This window comes from Anser cygnoides, chromosome 1 (genome assembly GCF_040182565.1).
Source record: "Anser cygnoides isolate HZ-2024a breed goose chromosome 1, Taihu_goose_T2T_genome, whole genome shotgun sequence".
Classification (NCBI taxonomy): Eukaryota; Metazoa; Chordata; class Aves; order Anseriformes; family Anatidae; genus Anser; species Anser cygnoides.
This window is the reverse complement of record NC_089873.1, coordinates 117,102,475-117,124,796: the sequence shown is the minus strand read 5'-3', so window position 1 is coordinate 117,124,796 and position 22,322 is coordinate 117,102,475. Positions and strand designations below refer to the sequence as shown.

Sequence of the window (22,322 nt, the reverse complement as noted above, 5' to 3'; positions counted from 1 at the left end):
ACATTTTGTACTGGCTTCCATGAAACGAAAGACAGCTTTTGGAAAGGTTTTCCTCACCCTTTGGAGGGTAAGATGACAGGTACCAACCCCCATGCTGAGACATCCTTCCAATGTTCAGTGTCCTGGGTGGTTTAATCCGTTATGGACATCCAAATCCAGCTGTCCAGTGAATCCTCCATTGGACCCAAAATTTCAGCCATGGCGCCAGGCATCCAAAAGAAAGGAGCGTTGACGGTTTCTCTACAACTCAGAGATCTGAAAAAGGAGCAGCACACCTAACATCATCCTGGGGATATACTTATCAGATGTAGTTAACTTTATTTCCCTTTAGGCTGGAACTGTTTCATACTCACTGTGAGCACCATCTCTACCTGCTGGGATGAGATTTAACAGTGATGACACCTTGCACAGGCATCTTTCAGGCAAGGGCAGGAAATACAACAACCAGCACAAACACAGAGCGAAGCAGAGGAACACTAGGGATGGGCAGTAAGTGTAACAACACCAGCAAATAAAACACCAGACCCACCGAACTTGGAGCTCAAGCTTTTCTTTAAAAAATATTTCAATGATGCACAGTAGGCAAAGTTTATAAAATGAACATTTAGAAATGGGATAACATTCGTTTAACCACATCTCTCCTAATGGAGCATTTTAAACAAGAGTAGGTGTTTGTGTGACTATGGAAAATAAGACAGAATTGACCACTCTTGAAAATTTGAGAAACTGGCAGTAAAGGTCAGTGCTGATGTTATATTTTAGAGGATTTTACATCAGTAATGCTAGAAAACAAAAGTAGAAAAATGTCTGAAAAGTGAAGAAATCTACAGACAGCTAAAGGTCTTCAGGCACTGGTAGGCTTTGCTGAGACGATTAACTCGGCCACTGAGGTAATTCCTAATTCTAGCAGCTTCACTGTCCTCTTGAAGTAAAATGTTTAATTGTTCCCTTTCTTGCAAAAGATGCAACATTGAGGTCTGCAAGTTGTCTCCAAAGTCATGAAGGACAGCAGACAGGATGATCAGAGGAATCTGATTGGAGAGGCGTTTACTTGCTCCCTGCAAGGAGGAAAAAAAAGAAGTTACAAGATTTGTCTCCCAAAAAGAGAAAAAAAGGGGGGGGGGGGTATAGGTAATCTAATAAGTGACAGCACGTTTTAAAACATTATATTGAGTTTATTGAGTTACTGTTCAAGAAGTGAGTGCTTCTAGGAACTAAAAAATGTTTCCTGTTAGTCTCTTTCATGCCTAAAAATCTAAAAGTTAAAATTTATGGGAATATCAGCTGTTCTTTTTTTTTTTTCCCTGTGAACTAAAGCCAAGGTATTTCATTCCCTACTTAGCTCTATCAGCTATCATTTTTAAGATTTATGCTAGGACATAGCCACGAATAAAACTTGTCAACAATTTCTGGTATCAAACGTGTTCTCTGAACACCGCCAATCTGTTATGGTACTGGAAATTAAATTGTGCTTCTTTTGTTCCCCCCAAAAGGTAGAAAATTTCTATATTTAGATGGGGTTTCAATGTGATTGTCCTTTGAGTATGACAGGTTTGGAGTAAACTTTAGCCTTAAGGGAAAGCATCTTCAGCAACAGTGAGACTGGGCTGCAAGTACATTACATCTATTGTAAAAAAAAAAACTATAAGAATTTTCTACATAACCTGAACAACTCTCTGGCCTGGTTTATCTATGCAAATGGAAACAGATTGTCCTAGAAGAGATTGTGAGGCCCTTTCCATAGAGATGTCCTCAGGCCATGGGGGCTTAGCTGGTGCTCTTGGGTGATGGGAGGTGCAAAACCTCTCGGAGGCTGGGAGGGAACTGAACCCAGTCCTCCTGTTGGCAGGGGAGCATGTAAGGGTGACTGGCTGGCCACAAATGACAGATCTGCCTTTCTTTTTGTGGCATGTGGCTTGAAAACACCAGTAAGAAGACCAGGCAGAGGCACATTTGATTTGGAGGCCTTAAAGGGTTTAGGGCACCATCTCCATGAAAGTCTAAGGTTTTTCTGCTTTCAGATATCTTTGGAGCTCGGCAGCTGCAAATCTTTGATTTACAAGGATGGGATCATGCTTATGCTGAAAAATACTGACGAATAGATATTTAGTTTCTCTTACTAGTTTGCAGAGATCTAGTAATAAGGAGCAGTTCAGCTGAGTCAGCAAGAAACTTACTAAGCCTATGTATCCTCCAGGCACCGCTGACTATTGTTGGGGGGTGTAGATACTTTAAAAATGTGTGCTTTTCTGCAGCAGAGCTCTACCCAGAACTCTGGCAGACCTGCCATAGGTGACATGGGTTCATGCTTGCTCTTTGTGAAGGCCATAGACACTTAAGAGCTTTCACCTCATTTCGTCTCATATATTTGGCCTCTCATAAGTTGCATGGACATGTGATGCCCTGGCACCCATTGGTTATTGTTGAAAAGGCTGCTTAGGGCATTTACAAAAATGTACAACTCAAGACTTTGTGGTATAGCAGAGGGTATTGTGGGGCTGGAGGGAAGAAGCTTATGCAATTCTGCCTTTACCTCTTGCTCCATTAAAACTGATGGCTTTCTCTCCCTCTCAGTATGAAAATCTGGAAGAGTAGCCTGAACGTTTAATTGTAGGAATTTGTCAAAACCTTGCTATTGAAATTCAAGGTGAACCACTACCTAAGTTACTGCATTATTAATATTTAATTGGTGCTTTCTGAGGGAGTTCTATGAAACAGAGACCAAAAGCACCTTCTGATACTATGCGTTCTCTTTGCTCTCTTGCTCTGAAATGTTCCTTTATTAAAGCATCCCGTTTGTCTTCACCTAACTTCTGCTGAGCTATCTGCAATGTGTTGTATTCAGCTGATCTCTATATAGAGCCAAATTCATTTTAACCAAACATCTGATTACCACTCCTCCTGCCCCATGAGTTAGTACCCGACTGGAAGCCACAGCAGCCACTTTCTGGAGGTAGCAGATTGCATGATCAAAGCTCCTTTACTGGAGTACGAGGCTTGCCATCATCTGAGTATCAATAACTTTTCATTACAGGGCTAAGGGCTCTTCCCCATCTTCTCCTCTCCCCTAAACCAGGTAAGTAACAGTCCTTCCATCCCCCCAGCACTTGTCCCCATAGGAAAACCAGGCAGAGAGCATTGCTGTGCTGGCTTGTAGGCTGTAAACTCACAGTAAAATAGGCCTTCGTGTGAGAAATCATTTCCTGGATGAAGATGGCATTCTGATTTGAAACAGATCCAAAACTGATCTCCTTCCCGCTGTCTTTGCCGAGTATTTCTGCCTTGGTGGAGTTTAAATCATCCAAGTAAATGTTATCCTGGCAGTATACGATTCTCTCCATTTTAAACTGGTTCCGGATGTGATTTTCAGCATTCATTGCTTGTATATCTCTAATGACATCAATTCTGGTCTAGGGAAAAAAAAAAAAAAAAAAAAAAAGAGTTCAGAGATGCTTAGCAGTGTTCTTGGGGCAAGGTGAGGAGGACGTGGTATTCCACACCTCACTGCAATGCTGGCTAATCCCAGGCTGGCTCTTGGTGCATGCAGTAATGCTCTAGCTACAGGTTCCTCTGCCACTGCAGAAAGAGCAGGAGCAGGTAGCATTTGGTCCATCCATTAAACAGGAGGGGGTTCAGTCATACCCTGGTGCTTGGACCCTGAGAGAAAATCCCAAGATTGGTGGGAACAAGCAGCAAATGCCAGAAATCAGTTCAGCCTGCCCTCTTTTTTTTGCATGCCTTTTGGATGCTTTTGCATGCATTTCAATTGCTTCTCCCTCTTGCAGTAAGCCATGATAGCAGGCACTGAAGTGAAATCCATTTTCCCTCCCACTGTTCTCAAAAACTGCTGTTTTCTATCTGTTGTCAGCAAACCAACCTTGTCTACCTCCTTGCTCTCTGCAGGGGCAACAAATTCCCCTCAGTCATCCTTAAGGTCTCCTAAAATGCTACCTTAGCATCCCTGCATCAGAATAAAGTCTTTTTTTTTTTTTTTTCCAGTCTACCAACACCTCCTCCTTCATTTCTCTGATGGTGCTGTGCCTAAAGATTCACCCAAAACACCTCTGTGATTGGCTGTAATAGCTTATTTGCTTGCTGTCTGGTTGACCTGGGACTTTGGTAGGATTTGGTCATGCAAGTCACATAGCAAACCACCTGTTTCACTCACATTTGCCTTTGAGTTTCCCTTTAAGCATTGTGCCATGTGAGTGGGCTCTGCTTTCTGGCTGGCCTGCAATGCTTCTCACCTCTTCCTCAAAGCTCTTTCACAGAAAAGGTCTTCGAGGACATCAATGTCATTTAACTCCACCCCAAAACCTGGAAGCCTCCAAACTGTGAATAGGAGTATACTGGCTTTCATGGTTAAATGATTTTTGGCTTGTCTGCCACTGCTCCTTTTTGTCAAAGGTGAGGAGCCTGCCCTGGCTAACACTCTGGCTTGCCTTTCAGAAAGCAAAAAGCACCCCTCAGTGCTCAGAGACTACCCACATGCTTAGAAATCATTGCAGAATTTAAAACTGAAATTAATGATAGACTTTTCAAGGCAGCCACACCAAGTTTTCTTTGCACAGTGTTGTGTGCATCAAGAATGTGACCAGAATGGATGTATATTTTAGATCTTGTCAAAGTTGTACAGAAAGGCAAAATGCACTTTCATTAGTGTCATTACAAACATGTGCTCATTTTCAATTTCTTACTTACTTTATACAAATCATAGACTGTCATGAAATTGCATGGTTGCATAAAGGTAAAACAACGGGATAGGTACCATAAGCATGGGTGTGTTTACAAATTACATTCTATTTTGCTCTTGAATTATCACAGAATCACAGAATCATCTAGGTTGGAAGAGACCTCCAAGATCACCTAGTCCAACCTCTGACCAAACACTATCAAGTCCTCCGCTAAACCATATCACTGAGCTCTACATCTAAACGTCTCTTAAAGACCTCCAGGGATGGTGACTCAACCACTTCCCTGGGCAGCCCATTCCAATGCCTAACAACCCTTTCGGTAAAGAAGTTCTTCCTAATATCCAACCTAAACCTCCCCTGGCGCAACTTTAGCCCATTCCCCCTCGTCCTGTCACCAGGCATGTGGGAGAATAAACCAACCCCCACCTCAGGTTATAGCTAGTTCCTCACCTGAGCAGCTCTATTTAAATTTTGAAAATTAGCAAAATGCTTGTTAGTGAGCTCCAGAAATTTCTCTTCAACCAGTCCTAAGGGAAGAACAGACAGACAAAATAAAGTCAGGTAAGCAAATAAGTTTTTAAAGCTATTGTCAATACGAGGCTTGGGAAAACTGCTTGCTTCCTGCAGTATGCCCTTATAACTAATACAGACAAATGGGAATTTAGATTTCTAGGTTGAAGAGCATGAGCCATTAAAGACCTCCTGTAACCACTTATCTTGTCAGAAATTGAATATTGCTGAGATTTCTTTGATAAAGCAATTTATGTACTTGCAGCTGTGTTTGACCAGGTGGGCTATCACTTGGCCATGTAAGCACATCCCAGAGTGGCCTCCCCAGGGAAGCACTGAGTCTGGCACAGGTGCCAAAGCTGCCTTCTAAGGCAAACATGGGAACTGTGACATACTTTTTCCTTTGGTGTTTTTTACTGGATACTTTAATCCCTTTCCCCCACTCCCAGCAGTCGCTGTTTAATTTATATAACACGCAAAGAACTGGCAAAGAAGCTGGGATCTTGGTTTGGGTTTTGTGCATGCCACTCCCTGCACCTGGGAATACCAACCAGCTTGGCTGGCACCAGGTACTTCCACTGCACCACTTCATTACAGTGTTATCTATTATAGTTAACTAACTCCCCATTCCCAGCCACTGGGAAGTGTGTTAACAAATTCTGAAGAGCATGTGCAGAGATTTGAGGTCTCAGCTCTAGACAAGGAGCAATCCCACAGGTTGAATGAGATTCATTTCAGCTTATCCTGGAAAAAAAAATTATCAGGCACACCAGCGTCACCCATGTGATGGCCTCATGTGGCCTGTAAGACATACGGATCACGTTGTTCAGTATCACAATAGCTGGCTCCTCTAGGTCTAGGATGTGCTCTTTTATAATGTCCTCAAATGTCCTGTAGTTGATAAAGCCTGGAAACTCCCGTCCGCGGTACTGGTCTTCATATTTCCACATTTTACTGGGTATGCTTTTTTGAACTGTAATATTAAGATAACATTGCTTTACTACTAAGTCACTGCATAAATTTCTGATTAAAGAAATTCTCTTAAATTTCTTAAAGAAAGTCTCTTTCTTGTCTTTGAAAATGCTCGTGCGAATAACAGCTACTGAGCCCATCTTTCAAGCAACATGGTTACTGCAGAATGGAGCTGGCTCTCAGTGCTCAGTGAATGAGCCATCTCACCCACTGGATCAAGCATCCAGCAGACAGAAAGCAATTCAGAAGTGAGAGGGCTCAGAAATACCTGTTCTTCCTGGAACTGCTACCCTCACAATATTGGCCAGTACCAGTCACTGCTGAGTTCAAAACTAAACCACAGCAAAAAAGACTAAAATTACAAAACGTGAATAATACCAACAACAATACCAACAAAACCAATTCATTACATAGTATAAATATTATTATTGTTGGTTTTGCTGTTATTGAGAAGAATGGTTCAGAGAATCAGCACCCAATTCTCTGCCAGGGTCCACAGTCTTGCTTTTATTGCTCTGCTGAGAAAAGAGAGGCTCAGAATCTCTGTAAAGACAGCAGTTTACACAAGCTGGGTCTCTGTTCCTAAGAATCAAAGCATAACTTGCCTGGCATAACAGCAGATAAATGCTCCTAGCTTCTCTCAAATAAGGTGTAAATGATGGTTTCCTATACTTACCCTTGGCAGCATTTTCCATGAGAATTATTCCCCATGTTTGAAATTCTTTGCGGAGTTTTGCAAAAAGTCTGTTTTCATTTCCAAGCAAGTGTTCCTCTCCACGTATCACTCGAGAGACATCTTGATTAAATAGTTTGATCAACTGTAATGAATTTAAAAACAAAACAAAACAATAAACAAAACAAAAACAATTTACTAAAGTTTCATTTCTTCAGACTAACTTATATTTGTTAGGTAAATATGCTATTGTGATGATGAGATAGGATTCATTGAAAATATTCCTTCCTTACAATTTTTATGCTCTTAGCTCTTTTTTTTTTTTTTTTAATTATTATTATTTTTTTTTTCCCTGTGAATTCTTAGAACCATTTACTAAATTGTAATGGACCAGCCTTTGAAGGCTGTTGAGCCTGAGCAAGCCTCTCTGCTGGCCAACCAAAAGCTTATTGCAACAGATGAGCTCCCTGAGAGGAGACAGTCAGATGGACTTGCAAACCATATTGATATCAGGAAGGCATTTATTCTTATGAGTGCTGTAAACAATGGAAACTCTTCAGAGAGTTTCAGGGAGCTGGGCAGACAAGAGTGTAGATTTTCTTTCTCTGAGATGCTTGATTTTGACCGATCAAACAGTTTGTTGTTGAGTTCTTTTGTCACATAATGAGGGGAAAGAAATTGCTAGATAGGAACATGAAGTCCTGTAGTCCAAAATTTTTGCAGGTATGATGTATTCCTGCCAGAGGTCTGCCTAGGTAACTCTCAAAACCTCGCAGTGACAGATCCAAGAAGCTCTCTTGTCCATCCTGTTGCTTTGCTATCTTTAAAAAGGTCTGCTCTACTCTGTAACTAAATCAATATTGATACTTACATCTGTGAGGAAAGCCAGCTTTTCTGTTTCTATTGTGGGTGTGCCTCGTCTGTACTTTTGTAGTTCCTGCACTGATTTTTGCAGCACCTCACGTATTTGGTTCTCGATTGTAGGCAAAGTTTTCTGGAGGGTAGACAGGAAAGAAGGACTCTTAGGTAGGCTGAACACATCTGGTTTGGGAAGGAAAACAAAATAGCTGCAGGAGTGACCTAGGCCTGCACATGACCTTTGCTGCTCTCGAGAGTCAAAGAGCTCCATGTCACCTGCATCCCAAGAGTAATGGTGGGATAGCACCACAGTGCAAATGTGGCCTTATATATCTCAGGGGCTACCTGAGATACCAGGGTGGACCTCACTGCACAGGAACTGCAGTCTAGGTTTCACATACAGTGAGCCAAAAAGTGTCTCCTGGCAGCCTGTGATGGGAATGTGCTGATCCTTCTGTTCCTGACAAATACATGGCTGGACAGGTCTGTTTGATTGCTTTTTTAATGTAAGTTTACATAAATACAGATTTTTTTTCTCCTTCAGGGCTGAGTTTAGATGATTCCTGTATTTTAGCATTTCCCTTCATGGAGCAACTTATATTATTTTGGATATATTTCTATAAAATAATAAAATAATATATTAGTTTACTAGTATCATAAAATAATTAGATCTTAATTGAGGTTTTGAAGACATTTTCACTTGATAGAAATTACTGTGTTTTAGAAAGCTGATAGTAACTTGTTGCTCAACCTATCAACACTTTACAGACAAAAAAAAGTATCATGACTGCCATTTAAAAGGCAGGGGTTATAATACACAAACAGGTGAAATGAGTTGCCTATTGCCATTCCTTTGGTTAAAGGCAAATCTGAGGACACACCATGGTTTTCCTTGCCTCTAACTCTCATCTCAATTTGCTCTCAGATTGCCATATTGAAGGACAGTTAAGTCTTATCTATGCATATAAAGAAAGGGGGAAAGGTTGGACGTATTTTTAGATAGTAACTGGTACACATAGCTTAGTATGACACCTCTGTTACTTACAATAATATGTGCCACAAGTTCATTTGTGAGCTTCATTGCCAGATGAGGAATAGTAGCCTTGTTTTGATCCAGAAGAATGCTGCAAAAAAGGGGGAAAAGGAGGTTTGGGACAGAGCCTGTTTACAGGGTAAGGAGGCAGCACTGATGTTCTGCTGCACACACTGAGTAAAAAAAAAAAAAAAGCCCTCAGGGGAGTGCCAGGTCAGATGCAGCAGCAGCAAAGGGCTCTGTGGACTCCACATCTTTTCTGCAAGACTTGCTTGACAGCCACTGCAGCTAATGGAGCCAAAGGAAACAGAGAAGAATTTAAAAATGGCCATTTCTAACAACAGATTATTGTACTGCTGTTACTTCTTCATGTGGGAAGTATGCTGGTTCAAAACCCTTTTTACCTGTTCTTCATGTAATGATTGATTTGCTGCTGAGTCGTTTTCTGGGGAAACATCAGCACAAGCATTATCTTTTATCATACTGAATTTTGTGGTGTTTTCCAGTGAACAGAAATACTTCAGTGCTTAACTGGTTGTGCTCAGATGCTTAACTTGGCTTCTTTGGGACTATTCTGATCTCATGAGGCTAATTGCACTTAGAATCATAGTCATCTGGGTTGGAATAGACCTTCAAGATCATCAAGTCCGACCATCAACCTGTCTACTGAGTCCCATCACCAAACCATGCTCCTTAGTGCCACATCCACACATTTCTTAAATATCTCCAGGATGGGGGCTTCTACACTTCCCTGGGCAGCCAACCTCTCTGTGAAGATATTCTTTCTGATATCCAACCTAAACATCCCCTGGCACAATTTGAGGTCATTTCCTCGCGTCCTTTCACTTGTCACCTGGGAAAAGTTCACAAAATACACAGCCTCCTTGCTGCGACCTCTCTTCAGTAGTTGTGGAGAGCAATGAGGTCTCCCCTCAGCCTCCTCTTCTCATAACTAACCAACTCCAGTTCCCTCTGTCTCTTCTCGTAACAATTGCATTCTCATCCCTTCACCAGCTTTGTTGCCCTTCTCTGGTTGTGTACCAGCACCTCGATGTCCTTCCTGTAATGAGGCGCCCCAAACTGAACACAGTACTCGAGGTGTGGCCTCACCAGAACCAAGTACAAGGGGACAATCACCTCCCTGGTCCTGCTGGCCATGCTATTTCTGGTACAGGCCAGGATGCTGTTGGCCTTCTTGGCCACATGAGCACACTGCTGGCTCATATTCAGCCGGCTGTTGACCAATACCCCCAGGTCCTTTACTGCTTGGCAACTTCCCAGCCAAACTTCCTCTCATGAAGTCAGAGTCAAGGAGAGTTACAAATCAAACTCGCAACAAAAATATATTTTAAAAGAGTATTTGCCATGTAAAATTATTCTGGCTTACTAGAAAGGAATACTACATGGACAATGAGAAATAGTGAATATAATTCATTTCTGGTTTTAAGTTTAATTTAAATTTCAACATGTCAACAGGAAGCTTTGAAGTGACTTTAATATGCTTTGGGTTAGGTCCTTTATATGAGAAGTACCTGAAGTATTTGTGAGTCTTGAAGAATTGTCTCTCCTGCTGGATGGCAGAAGCCAAGGTCAGTTTGTTGTGGATGTCCCGTTGCCCACGACACTTCACAATCATGTAGCCTTTTCTAAGGGGGATGACCTCATTTTGTACTATGCTAATGATGGACTCTTCAGTTCCTATGTCCACCAGATCAGGTTTTGTGAGGATCCCTGTGAAGTTACCCAAAGAGAGTTAGTCAGGTGCAGAAGTTGACAGTGGAAGAGGTGCAGTAGGACATCTAGCTGTCAGAGTGGAAACGTTCCCCGCAGCATTTTACAAAGCAGCTGCTCTTCGTTTCATTTTCTCTTCTAGAAAGCTCTCAGCTCCTGGACCTTGCACTGTAAAACTTGCTCTATAGTAGGGTTCCCACCACGCCTATTGCCTTGCAAACCTTTTTAACAGGGAGCAGCAAGGTTTTCTCGCAAGTACCTCTGAGATTGTCAATTTCCAATTATTCGCAGTGGGAATGCCAGTGGGAATACCTCTCTACTGAGGTATTTTTAGAACTACTCCAGCTTTGTAAACAGTTTATGTAGGCATTATTTATTTATTTATTTATTTGCCTCCTACAAGCTTTGAACTAGAACTTTGTAGTTCTGGTGTGCAGTGCAAAACATTTGACCTTCATGGAAGTAAAAGATTCATACTTGCAGCTTAAAAAAATATCTTACCAAGTGTCCTTTCTCCCTTAGGGTCCACCTCTTGAGCCATTTTTAGTGCTTCTGTTGTTGCAATATCCACATTACATGGCACCACTACCAAATTGATTGTCTCTTTGCTGCTAATAATTTTTTTAATTAGCATTTTGATCTGAAATGTAATACAGTAGTAATGAAGTTCAGTGAAATAAAATGCTTGCATGTAGGATATGAACATTTCTAGCAATACAAGCCACCTCACTGTCTGATGACACGAAATGTCACATACACTGAGGATGCTATTAAATACTAAAGGATAACATGGAAATGTGTCAAGAGAAGAATGCAGCCTGTTTTCCTACGTAAAGATAAATAAAAACATCTAATGTGAATGAGAGCAGATTATTGTTAGACCTGTCCTGAAAAAAATATGTAAACTAGGGAAAATTTAACCCCTCATACTATGTAAAATTTAAACTCATACATATCATCTTTCAATAAGGAAGTACTAATGATATTTCATAAATAATCTGACATAAGAAAAACGAGTTGTGATGACTAGTTACACACTCATAGAATGAAAGGAAGTCATTATGCTGACATGAAATTTGTATCTCTGAAAGGAGAGAAAATATCTTTGGCTTACCTTTCTGTGGATGATTTGTGAAAAACCATCTCTCATGACATCTAGTTGGTATCGTTTCTATGTTTCAATGCCAAAGCAAATGAGTTTCTCAGAGTTTGTGTTGTATTTTAAAAGGCACACACAGCTCTACTGAGCTTATACTGAAGCAATTTAACTCTTTATTCTGAGTTTTGGGAAAGGTGTCTCTCTTCTCTAATCCCCATTCATCCCAATTTCTGACATGATGAAGTGCTATAGCACAGACATGTAAGTGCTATATGTCTGAAGCATGCAGGCAGCTGGGTACAATGGGGCAGTGCCACATCAAACCTGCCGCTTTCTTCTGAATACAGTAGAAAGGTTACTGTCTAATTGTAAAATGAAATTACACTTTCCCAGAGAAAGAAGACCAGACTATTCAACCACGTCTCACTTTTAATGTCGATATGTCTAGTTTAATTTGTTCTACTTTTATTCCAAATTCCTGCGTAAAGGTATTTTAGGAGAAACAACATAGTCAGCTCCTGCACAACACCCTCACAGCTGACCCCGTCTCCTGGAGTTTTGTGTTCCCCAGCATTTCCTCAAAAAGCCGCCAGGGGAAGCATAGAGATATCCTCCACGTTAATGCATATTCTTTATACTTCAGAAAGGGTCTCTTCTGATCTGGTAGGCAATGAGAACAATGAGCACGAGTACCCTTCTGATGTGTGTTGTAAGCAAGGAATGACAGTACACCAAGCCAGTAAGAGGGCTGATCTGCCTTCTTGCTCTGGAATAACATAGGAGAACTCAGACACATTCACCAAGTATTTCCCCAGCACTGGGAAGACACAACCCTCTTGGGATGCATCTATCCTCCAGCCTGCAGTCTAGCCCAGGGGCACAGAGGCAGCGCTGTGTTCAGAGACTGCCTGCCTAGGTCTGTGTAGCTGGGATGTTCTGTGCTGCCCTGGCAGGCACCTGGGGTGGATCCTGGTCATTGCTGTTCATATTAGCACTGCTTTGCTGAAAACCAGGCCTGGCTGCTTGCTAGCATAGCTATCATTCTAGTTCAGAAGCCCAGCACAATTATTGCAATGTCCTGCAGCAGAGACCTGCATGTAAGGTAGGTTACAAAAGTGAGTCTTTCCATAGGTTGGCATAAGAGACTGTATTTTACCTGTTCTCCAATGTCTTGTGGCTGATTCCTCACAGCCACTCTGGCAATTCCAGGAAGATCAATTAGTGTCAGGTCTGGGACATCCGGGGAATAGATTTCTAGGGAAATAAGTTCTCCACTAATGTTGCGCTTTGTACCAGCCACAACATCCTGGGCTGCAAGGGGAAAAGAGCAAAGCAATGAATACAGGCTTCAAATGATGCATCGCAGTGAAGATGAAGTGAGAATATGATGGCCTCAGAAAGTATGTACTACCACCTAGGCAACTAGTTATTTTAGGCATGATTATTTTTTTTTTTTAGATGCAGCCATGAATGTAAATCTATTTCTGCAAAGATCCAAGGAAATTATTATGGACTATGTGGAGTCCTTTTGGAATGGGAACTGCAGTATTTCACAGAGCATATGCTTGTGGACTGCAACATACGAAGACAAAATACACATAAATAATCAATAACAAAAGTGATAGGATAAGGTATTATTCAGTTGCGGAAATTATTCCTCAACATCAAGATACTTTGTAGACATTAATCCTTGGTTGCCTTAAAAGATCAATAGGTATTATTCTATATTCTTCACACATTGATAGTGAGGTTGAGAGGCCAGGCATTTTGTCCCAGATCTTATAAAGCAATGATGGACTGTGAGCAGCACTGAGGAGCAGGGAGACACTGTGACCATGCTCATTAAAGATTTTCAGCTCTGTAATTAGCTTGTTCAAATCATACCACTTTACCTTGCAGTTTTTGAAGGACATATTGAAAATCTCCAAATAACATATTGAAAAACTAATGAAACATTGCAGTGAATAACAACATTGTGGAGCTGTCCTATTTAAGGAAATACGAACAATCTCACTCTCACACTTAGGGCAAGAGCTTACTACCCTTTAGGTAAGGAAAGTGTTTTCTTTTACCACAGGAAATAGAATAAAAGTAAAGATGTGACATGGGAAAGGCAGCACCTGAGGCTGTAGTCACACTAACTGATGGAAGCTCTGTATGCCCTCCACTCTGTCATCTTTTAACTTTCTCCAAAATCATTGGATTTCCAGACACAGACACCACAAGCATTCTTCAAGTTTTTGAGGTGATAACACAAACCATTTAGGGTTTCTCATGTTTCAAGCTTGACAGACACACTCCCCAAACTGGGCAAATGGCAGCTATGTGAGGACATGGCCTGAGCTTTTATCAGACATCATGGATCATCTTCATCACTGAAGCAATAAGTAGCACAACTTCCTTGGCCTATATTGCACTACCCCACCTTCTTCTGCTTTGAATTCAGCTCTTAGCAGCTATGATCCCTGTGTTAGTCCACAGACTTCAGCTCAGCCTAGGAAACAGGGAGCAAGGCTTCAAAGGAGATTGAGCAAGTCAGATCAGGGCAATATGCTACAACTCACCATCACTTATTGCACTCTCCACCTCCGATGCATGCTGCAGCTCTATACTGATATTGCGGTAAGAAATTTTCCCTTTCCATTGCTGTGAAGTGGGTATTTTTTTCAGTTTAAGTTCCAGGGGACATCGAGTAACAATACCTATAGTGATGCCAAAGACAGAGGTAATGCCGTTAGCAGTTGTCATACATGAGAGACAGAAAGTGTGTGTGCGCACAGCATTGCCTAATATTTCAGAGAGATGTACCGAAAAGTTTCAAGGGACATGGCCAAAGGACACTCATCTGACTTCCTGCTTGGTGTCACCAGCACTATGTGATGTCAAACATGGCTTGGCCAGCCAAGTCTTGCCTTGCAAACTACAAGGATGGAGATTTGTTCCTCTCTGCACGACCTGTTTTGACGCTGCACCTACATCTTATGAAATAAAACCTTTTCCTCAAGTCCACCCTGAAAGCCTAGATGTGCTCAGGTATTGCCAGCCAATACAGGACTCGCAGAACCCATGTGTGTGTATATACATGCACGTAGATGCACACACACATATGAAGCTGGAAAGTGAATCTTCCTGAGCTGCAAATGAACTCTTCCAATTATCTTCTCTGATATCCGTATGCTAATAAGCAAAGATCTTTGTAAGAAAAAGATCTTTTCTTCAGGAAAATCTTGGTCCAACAAACAAACAAACAAAAAACAGAGGCAAATTTCAAAACTAGTCACTCTTTGCTGGAAAATGCACATGGTTAGCTGATGCTGCTGCCTTTCAGCCTGTCTACATTTTCAGGCAAGTATCATAGAATCATAGAATGGCTTGGGCTGGAAGGGACCACAAAGATCATCTGGTTCCAAATCACCTGCCATAGGCAGGATGCCACCCACTAGATCAGGTTGCCAAGGGTCTCGTGAAGTCTTGAACACCTCCAGGGATGGGGCATCCACAACCTCTCTGGGCAACTTGCTCCAGTGTCTCACCACCCCTCTGAGTGAAGAATTTCCTCCTAACCTCCACTTTAAATTTCCCCTCTTTTAGTGTAAAACCTTCCCCCCTTGTCCTATCATTATCTTCCCAAGTAAAGAGTCCTTCTCCATCCTTTTTATAAGACCCCTTTAAGTACTGAAAAGCTGCAATGAGGTCCCCCAGAGCCTTCTCTTCTTTAGGTTGAACATCCCCAGCTCTCCCAGCCTTTCTTCATAGGAGAGGTGCTCCAGATCCTTAATCATCTTTGTGGCCCTCCTCTAACAGATCTACATCCTTCTTGTGCTGCGGGCTCCCGACCTGGACACAAGTATGCTACACTACATGCTTCTTATTCCTGCTTCCTTGACCACCCAAACCATGCAACCTCTTTGGGTAACACTACAGTGCCCCACCTTCACATCCATTTCTTCAACTGGAAACCAGAGCTGAGAAAGCCCCTGGAGTCTCATCATTCAGATATAGCCTCAGTCATGGTGTTATCTACTCCCAGATACTAGGAAAAACCACCACCAACAAAAAACCTTTCACCTCATCAGAGTGAAATTCAGGTGAGACCCTGAGAAGGTGATTTCTTACCGTTGCCCCTAGGAAGAGAAACACCAGACAGGGCTTCTAGGATGGAGCTTTTCCCAGAGCTTTGGTCTCCAATCACTGCAATTGCAGGCAATGACAGGTCTTTTTCTATTCCAAGTGCTCTCAGGCTGTCAATGAGATCAATGCAAGGCCGGATCTTTTCCTCATACTGATTGTACAAGGTGTGTTCTGCTGCCTGCTGGAGTTAAACTTACAATGATCTTATGAATTTTCTATAATTTTAAAATAAACTATTTCCACAAAACAAAATAAATAAAACCCCAACATCCTTCTTGGCACCTTTTCCAGTTCATCATTCTCTAGTAGACCTTATGTACTATCTTCTGGCTGTACTTTGTATCACCATGCATCCTTGCACCTCCATGCTATAAATGGATGTCTGTAAATATAGCTAAATCAGTTGAGGTTGGCTCAGTGACTGAAATAACCTTGGTAAAAATAAAAAATGTTGTAAGCTGTCCTGAAAGGTGAAAAGTGAAAGGAGATCTCAACATTAAATGTGCTTTTTTTTTTTTTTTTTTTAATAACTGACATTTTCTTCCACCCATCTACAGATGTATTGAAGGATATATATGCAAATACAGACTGGTCACAGTAATAAAACAATTTAGTACAGAGAAGATTATAGAATCTTTGTTTTGAAGTTTGGAGGTTTAGTTGTTGAGCAAGCACCAAATCATTCTGCTATGGTGTTCTTAGTAGGTGGCTAAAATCTCATGATATCTCTTCTCCTTTTGCTTCATTTCAGGTGAAGATATGGAATGAATTAGTGATTTATTTTAAATGAATTATTGTTATTACTATTACTATTATTACTATTACTACTATTATTATTATTAAATACTAACTGCAAGGTATTATACACATGCTCTTCATTTTCATGAAACCACACTGAGTAATTTCCAACCCTTTACCCAGGTGGTCCACCAGCCGGTTAAAGATGTCTATTTAAGGGTATAAAGATCATCCTGGTGCCTTCTCTCAATTCCTCTCACCATATTCCAGTTGGCCATCTCCAGAAATGCAATTTTGAGAATATCAGTATTTTACAGACCCTAATGGGCCACCACCATCACTTTTTTTTATAAGAAAGCCACCTCTGAAAATATCTGTCAGATGTAATCAGAAAGCAGATTTTTCTTTCAAGATAAGAAAGGGGATACACGTCCCTAGCTGCAGGAATTAAAAAACCCTATTGTTAACCCTTCCCCATTATCTTCATTACAGTGTTTGCTGGCTAGTAAATCCCAGCCATTCTCAAGGAACCCCATTAATTAAAAAAAAAAAAAAAAGACTTAAAAAATATTTTCCAGTGTTATATATACAACAGATTATTTTTAATATTACTTTATATTTCTGTTGAAGGTTGCAGAGCCTCAAATAAAGAGTATCTCAGATTTCAGGATTCCCATTTAACGCTTGCTAATTGTTCCTAATGAAACAGATGTATCTCACACATTAAATTGGCTGCTATGACTCTGCCATGCTTTTTACCACAACTGCACTATTTATGCCTTCCGATTAATGGTAGGCACACACCTTCCCAGCTACACAAATGAGTGCTTGGCCTTGATCTCTGAAGTTCTCCACTGCTTAGGCCGAACAAGTGCCTGAAGGAACAGAAGAATTCATTTGGAGCACAAAGTGGAGCGCAGGGGCGAGCATGAGAAGATCTGTGCTGTTCCCTGCTGCTTGCCTTACCATGTCCTGTTCTCCTTCGTGCAGCTTCATGGACACCTTCTGCTCCTGTTGAGACTCTCTGGTAGTCTGCTCTGTCACAGGAAAATCTATTTGATCATCCAAATCTGGTGGCAGCGGCACTCCAGAAGCATCTACACATACTGGTAAAGAAAGTGACGGAAAACCATCTTTCATCAGGATTGGACTGTGTCTTTTGGCCACTGCTTTGAACTTGGGACTTCTGTGGTACATGTTCCACTGGTCTTCTGGCTTGCTATGTGGCTTGTCTGTGTTACGCTGAGTAGTGATTCTTATCAGCTCCAACCACTCTTCTGTACAGCTTCTAAAATCAAACATGGGGCACTGAGTCACTCCAACTTGCAACAGAAACCACAGCACAGAAAATCAAAGCATTGCATTTACCTACTGGTTCAAACCCGTAGCAGAGATTAAGTGGCAGAATTCTTTTCAAATCACTAAAATTGATCTCCGGAGTTGAAACACTTCTCCCTACCTCACTTAGGCCATTTTTCTTTCTTTTTTTTTTTTTTTTTTTAAAAAAAAAAGTTGTTACAGGATAAACAAGAATATTATTATTATTATTTGTTTTTTTTGGGGGGGGGAGGTGGTGGTTTCACACTTATGGCTAGCTAAACTCCACAACATCCTCTCTCAGTCTCCTCAAGAAAACGGGGGAGAAAACACAATGGAAAAAACCTCATGGGTTGAAACAAGGACAGGGAAATCACTCACCAACTACTGTCACGGGCAAAACAGACTCAGCATAGGGAGATCAGTATAACTTACTGCCTATCACTATCAGACTAGAGCAGTGAGAAACTAAAAGCAAACCAAAACCACCTTCCATCCGTCCACCCTCTTTTACGTCCTCCCCCCAGGCAGTGCAGGGGAACAGGGAATTGGGGCTGGGGTCAGTCCCTGGTGCTTTGTCTCTGCCGACTGGGAACAGTCTACTATTGACTGAAGAAACTGGGAGCATATTCCCATATTCCAGGGAAAATGAATGCCAGGGATGAGGCATATTCCAGCGAAAGTGATTTCCAGAGAGAATGATTTAAAGAAACAAACAGAACAAACAAACAAAAAAGCATTATTTTTTTTAAACTACTTTTTTAACCTCCCTGTCTTTCCCAAAATCTGCTTATACTGAACATTTGGGAAAATGATGAATTTTTGAAATTATGAATGATAAAAAACTCATTTTTTTTTTCTTGAAATAACTCCTGTTCTTTGATGTTTTTAGTTGAATTAAGCATACAGGTTTTGTCTTTTTAGCAGACGTCAAAACAGGAAGATTAGACACAACATAAGCTATTTTTCCAATGCATAAAAAGTTTAAAAACAAACAAATTACTTCCTTAATTGCTATTCAGTCTCTTTTTAATAAAACAGTACATTTTTAAATATTCCTGTCTCCTTTAATCAACATACAAAATAAATGTCTATGAGGAAAAAGCTTGATTTTTTTTATCAACAATAAAAGACAACAGAACTACTTTCATTTCCATATAGGTATTCATTTCTCAGTTTCCTCACCTTTTTCCACACTTTCCCTTTCACTCTCGTTTCACTATGAACTTGATCTATTAATGAATTTTAAGATTTTTTTTCCTTGAATGATGACTCAGAGCCTTATCTGCAACCAACATTCCCCATTCACAGGTGTGAGAAACACTCCGTAGCCAATAACCTAGGCTCAGGCGAGGATCTCAGTGAAGTAGTAATTTATTCGCGATTGCAGTGGCGGGCGTCCCACAAGCAGGAGCGCACCTACTGGTTCCAAAACACAATTTATATACTTTTTGATGCCAGGACCCTCCCCTGTTTCCCCACTGAGTGGGCAATCCAGGTTCACAGACGATGCATGGCCTTCAGTTGCTGGCCTGTTAAATTTCAAATTTCTTTTGACTTTTTTTACTGTTTGAAGTGGTAATGTTTCTTCACTTACCTGACTTGACTTAACACCATGATTTTCACCTAATTTTTCTAAGGAGTCTGGTTGTCTGCATTTTACAAGGTCGCATGCTAAGTTTTCTTATCACTGCAAGCATATCTCAATACCCCATTCCTTACCTTTAAACAGTGTAACTCTGAAAAAACAACATTTTTATTCCCACATAGGCAACCAGATTCTTTTGTGTTTATCTATTGCCATGGAAAATAAAGTACTGATGATACTGTTTCTGACAGTAATCCCTTCTAGCGCCCCTCTCTCTCATTCTCCACCCTCCTTTCAATTCAGTGGAATGAACGTATTCTACACGTTTTGGTTTTAACATAAATATTACCCAGGAACAATTGTCCATCACTTTTACATTGTTATTTATATTCATTGTGCTGAGTTGAGAGCTGTTCTTGTACTACTATTAGCATGTGGCCTCACAGACATGGATGTAGTTCCTTCAGACAGTGGCTATGCAGCAAGCTTTATAGTGACTAGGATGAGATGCAGAAGTGGTGAAGTGAGACCACCAGGAAACAAAAGAAAAAGAAGGCTCCTGGAAGATAAACTTGTGGCACCTGGGAATACTAGGGACTCTGAAAACACAGTGACAACTTTGAAATGTTTTAGTGCAAGGGCTGTTTCTGACCACATACATAAGAGAGCCAGGAGCTAAACAGCTGCAATGGTTAAAGCACCCTTCTGAAGCTGGCCAGAGTCAACAGGCAAAACCTGGCACCTGAAGGACACGTAACGATTGCACAAGTCAAACAACACCCTGTTGACACCAAAACTGCCATGGCATTGGTACGATACTGGTTTCCTCAAACTTAAAGCGTTTGCCTGCTTTCGTGCCAGCAAGGTCCTCCTGCACCACAGGAAGCTCTTTTGGGCAGGATGACCCAGTGAGGGCGGCACAAATTGCCAGCCTGGAGACGAGTTGCTTCACTTTCCTCTGACAGTCCTGGCTCTACATCTCCAGAAGAAGTCACAAAACCCATCACTGAATCCAAAATGCAAACCGCGGTGCTGAGCCTGCAACCTCCCTCCTCTCTTCTGAAGCAAAATTTATCCAGTTTGTGTCCTGCCAGAGGAGCGCACAGACTTCTGCCTGACCACAGGATAGATGTGCTATCTGCACAGCCCTTTGGGTTGTGTGTTTTTTAATTCTGTCTTCTCAGAAAACAAGAAAACAATGAAATGCTCACAATGCTATACACACAAACCGCTGGCTAGACCATGCTACTGAGCACTGCCTCCCCACATTACATATTTTAAGGAGTGTATTCCAATTTAAATGCCATCTTTCAGTTGTCTTCTTTTAAAGAGAGTTAAGCCAAACCGAGTATTTTTTGTTTTAACCTGTGCTTTTTATAATATGACTATAGGTTGGCAGAACTACTAATTTCATTAATTTTTCCCCACCCCAGAAACCAACAAATTCCTCTCCCGACAACCTAATTTTTAATCACACTTACTTTAGATTCTTATGCAGCCTTCTCACCAACTGTTAAAGCAATAAAGACAACAATTAAAAATCACGTGGTTATTTTTAAAAGAAGGTAAAGTTGTACCTCACAGTGTCTGTCTGGCAGCAAGGTGAAACAGAACTGTTCTCAATTGCTTTGGGTGCTTTTCTATGTACAGGCTCCACCTACACACTGTGACAACAGTTGGGAGAAACGAAACTGGTGCTCCCTCCTGACAGCTTTGGAAATAGGAACGTGATGTCTTTTTCCTTTTTATACCAGAGCCAACTTTCTTCCCGGTGCTTTGTAGAGGCCAGAAATGAAACTGCCTCCTCATCCTGTGCCTTTCCCCTGTGCCGGCAAGCAACAGCCCCTTGCTTCCGCCCAAAAGGCTGGCTCATCAAAGCGGCCACTCTGCACCTCTGTTGCTCACCAACAATATTGCTTGGCTCCTCTGCCATTTGCCCACTGGTCCCACTGCAGGGGAAAACAGGGAGTTTTGTTTCTGGTCTCTGCAAAACATCAGGAAGAGAGTTGGCTGGTGTGTAAGGAAAAGGATCAGGGGAGGAATTTGTTGTTTACTGGGGTGGGGAAAAAAATCAAAGAAATTGATTTCTTGCTGCTACCCAGCACCCCAATTTGTACAAACAGCAGGACGGCTGTGTGTGTGTGTGTGTGCTTTTGGCACCTCCATGCCAGCCCCTCCGGCCCGGTCAGGCTGGCAGGGCTGAGCCACTGCTGCCAGGCACTTCTCGGGGCTGCGCACCACTGCAGGGCAGGTGAAGTCTCCAGTGCTTCTGCACTGTTTCTCAGGGTTATTGGGTCAGGATGCTCCCTCTTCTGCTGTCTTCACCCTCCTGCCCCCATTTTTGATGTTTTATGGGTTCTGAGCTGTTAGGCAAAATCAGCTTTCTCTGCTATTTCTCACTTCCTCCGTTTCTGACTGCTGTCTTTATCAGCCACTCTCGATTCCATTTTTTTTTTTAAAGTGATTCTCAAACTGCCCTAATGTCCCCTGCAGGCTAGACTGACCAGAAATGGCACTGTTGCACTTTCAGAGCCAGCCCATCTTCCTCCCTCCCTGTCCCTCCCTGTCCCACCCGCTGGTCACCACTATCAGGGCTGCGGCCGGTCCTGGCCTCCTTCTGGCACTGGTCATCATGCCCTTAGGTATGCAGGAGACAGACCTGCAAGGGAATGGGCTCCCACATGCACCAACTGGCTTATTAATTTTGAGCATTGCCGATGGGGTTGTCTTGGTTAAAGGGTTTTGTTCAATCCTCTGTATGTTTCAGAGAGGAGCTCTGAGCAGCACCAGAAGGATTCTGCAGCTTGCTTTGCAGGTACAGGCCAGGGTTCTCCTTTCTCCTATTGTAGAGATTTAGGTTCTCCTATTTTCTCGTGAATCAGCGTAATAACATCTTTAACCCACTGGAAAACCCACTGGGAAATAATGCATTGAAAACAGGTTTTATGTTTATGTAATGACTTATACCAGCATGTCCC

General features: G+C 41.7%; 1 protein-coding gene across 3 annotated transcripts; it reads right to left on the bottom strand.

Moving 5' to 3' along the window:
- Window positions 1-295: 295 nt before the first annotated feature.
- LOC106036132 (interferon-induced GTP-binding protein Mx) lies at window positions 296-21,049 on the bottom strand. 3 transcript variants are annotated; one of them, XM_048071481.2, is made up of 14 exons: window positions 20,922-21,049; window positions 17,406-17,727; window positions 15,687-15,882; window positions 14,135-14,272; window positions 12,727-12,881; window positions 10,973-11,111; window positions 10,273-10,471; window positions 8,753-8,831; window positions 7,721-7,843; window positions 6,853-6,994; window positions 6,019-6,177; window positions 5,145-5,221; window positions 3,171-3,410; window positions 296-1,058 (listed from the first exon to the last, which is right to left on the bottom strand). In XM_048071481.2, exons 2-14 carry the CDS (start codon window positions 17,634-17,636, stop codon window positions 825-827), a joined length of 2,112 nt encoding a protein of 703 aa, XP_047927438.2. In that variant the 5' UTR covers window positions 17,637-17,727; window positions 20,922-21,049; the 3' UTR covers window positions 296-824. The 3 variants fall into 3 exon arrangements, with proteins under 3 accessions (XP_047927438.2, XP_013036839.3, XP_047927439.2); XM_013181385.3 differs by having other exon boundaries at window positions 20,826-20,968; XM_048071482.2 differs by having other exon boundaries at window positions 15,687-15,879; window positions 20,826-20,968.
- Between the last annotated feature and the right edge of the window lie 1,273 nt (window positions 21,050-22,322).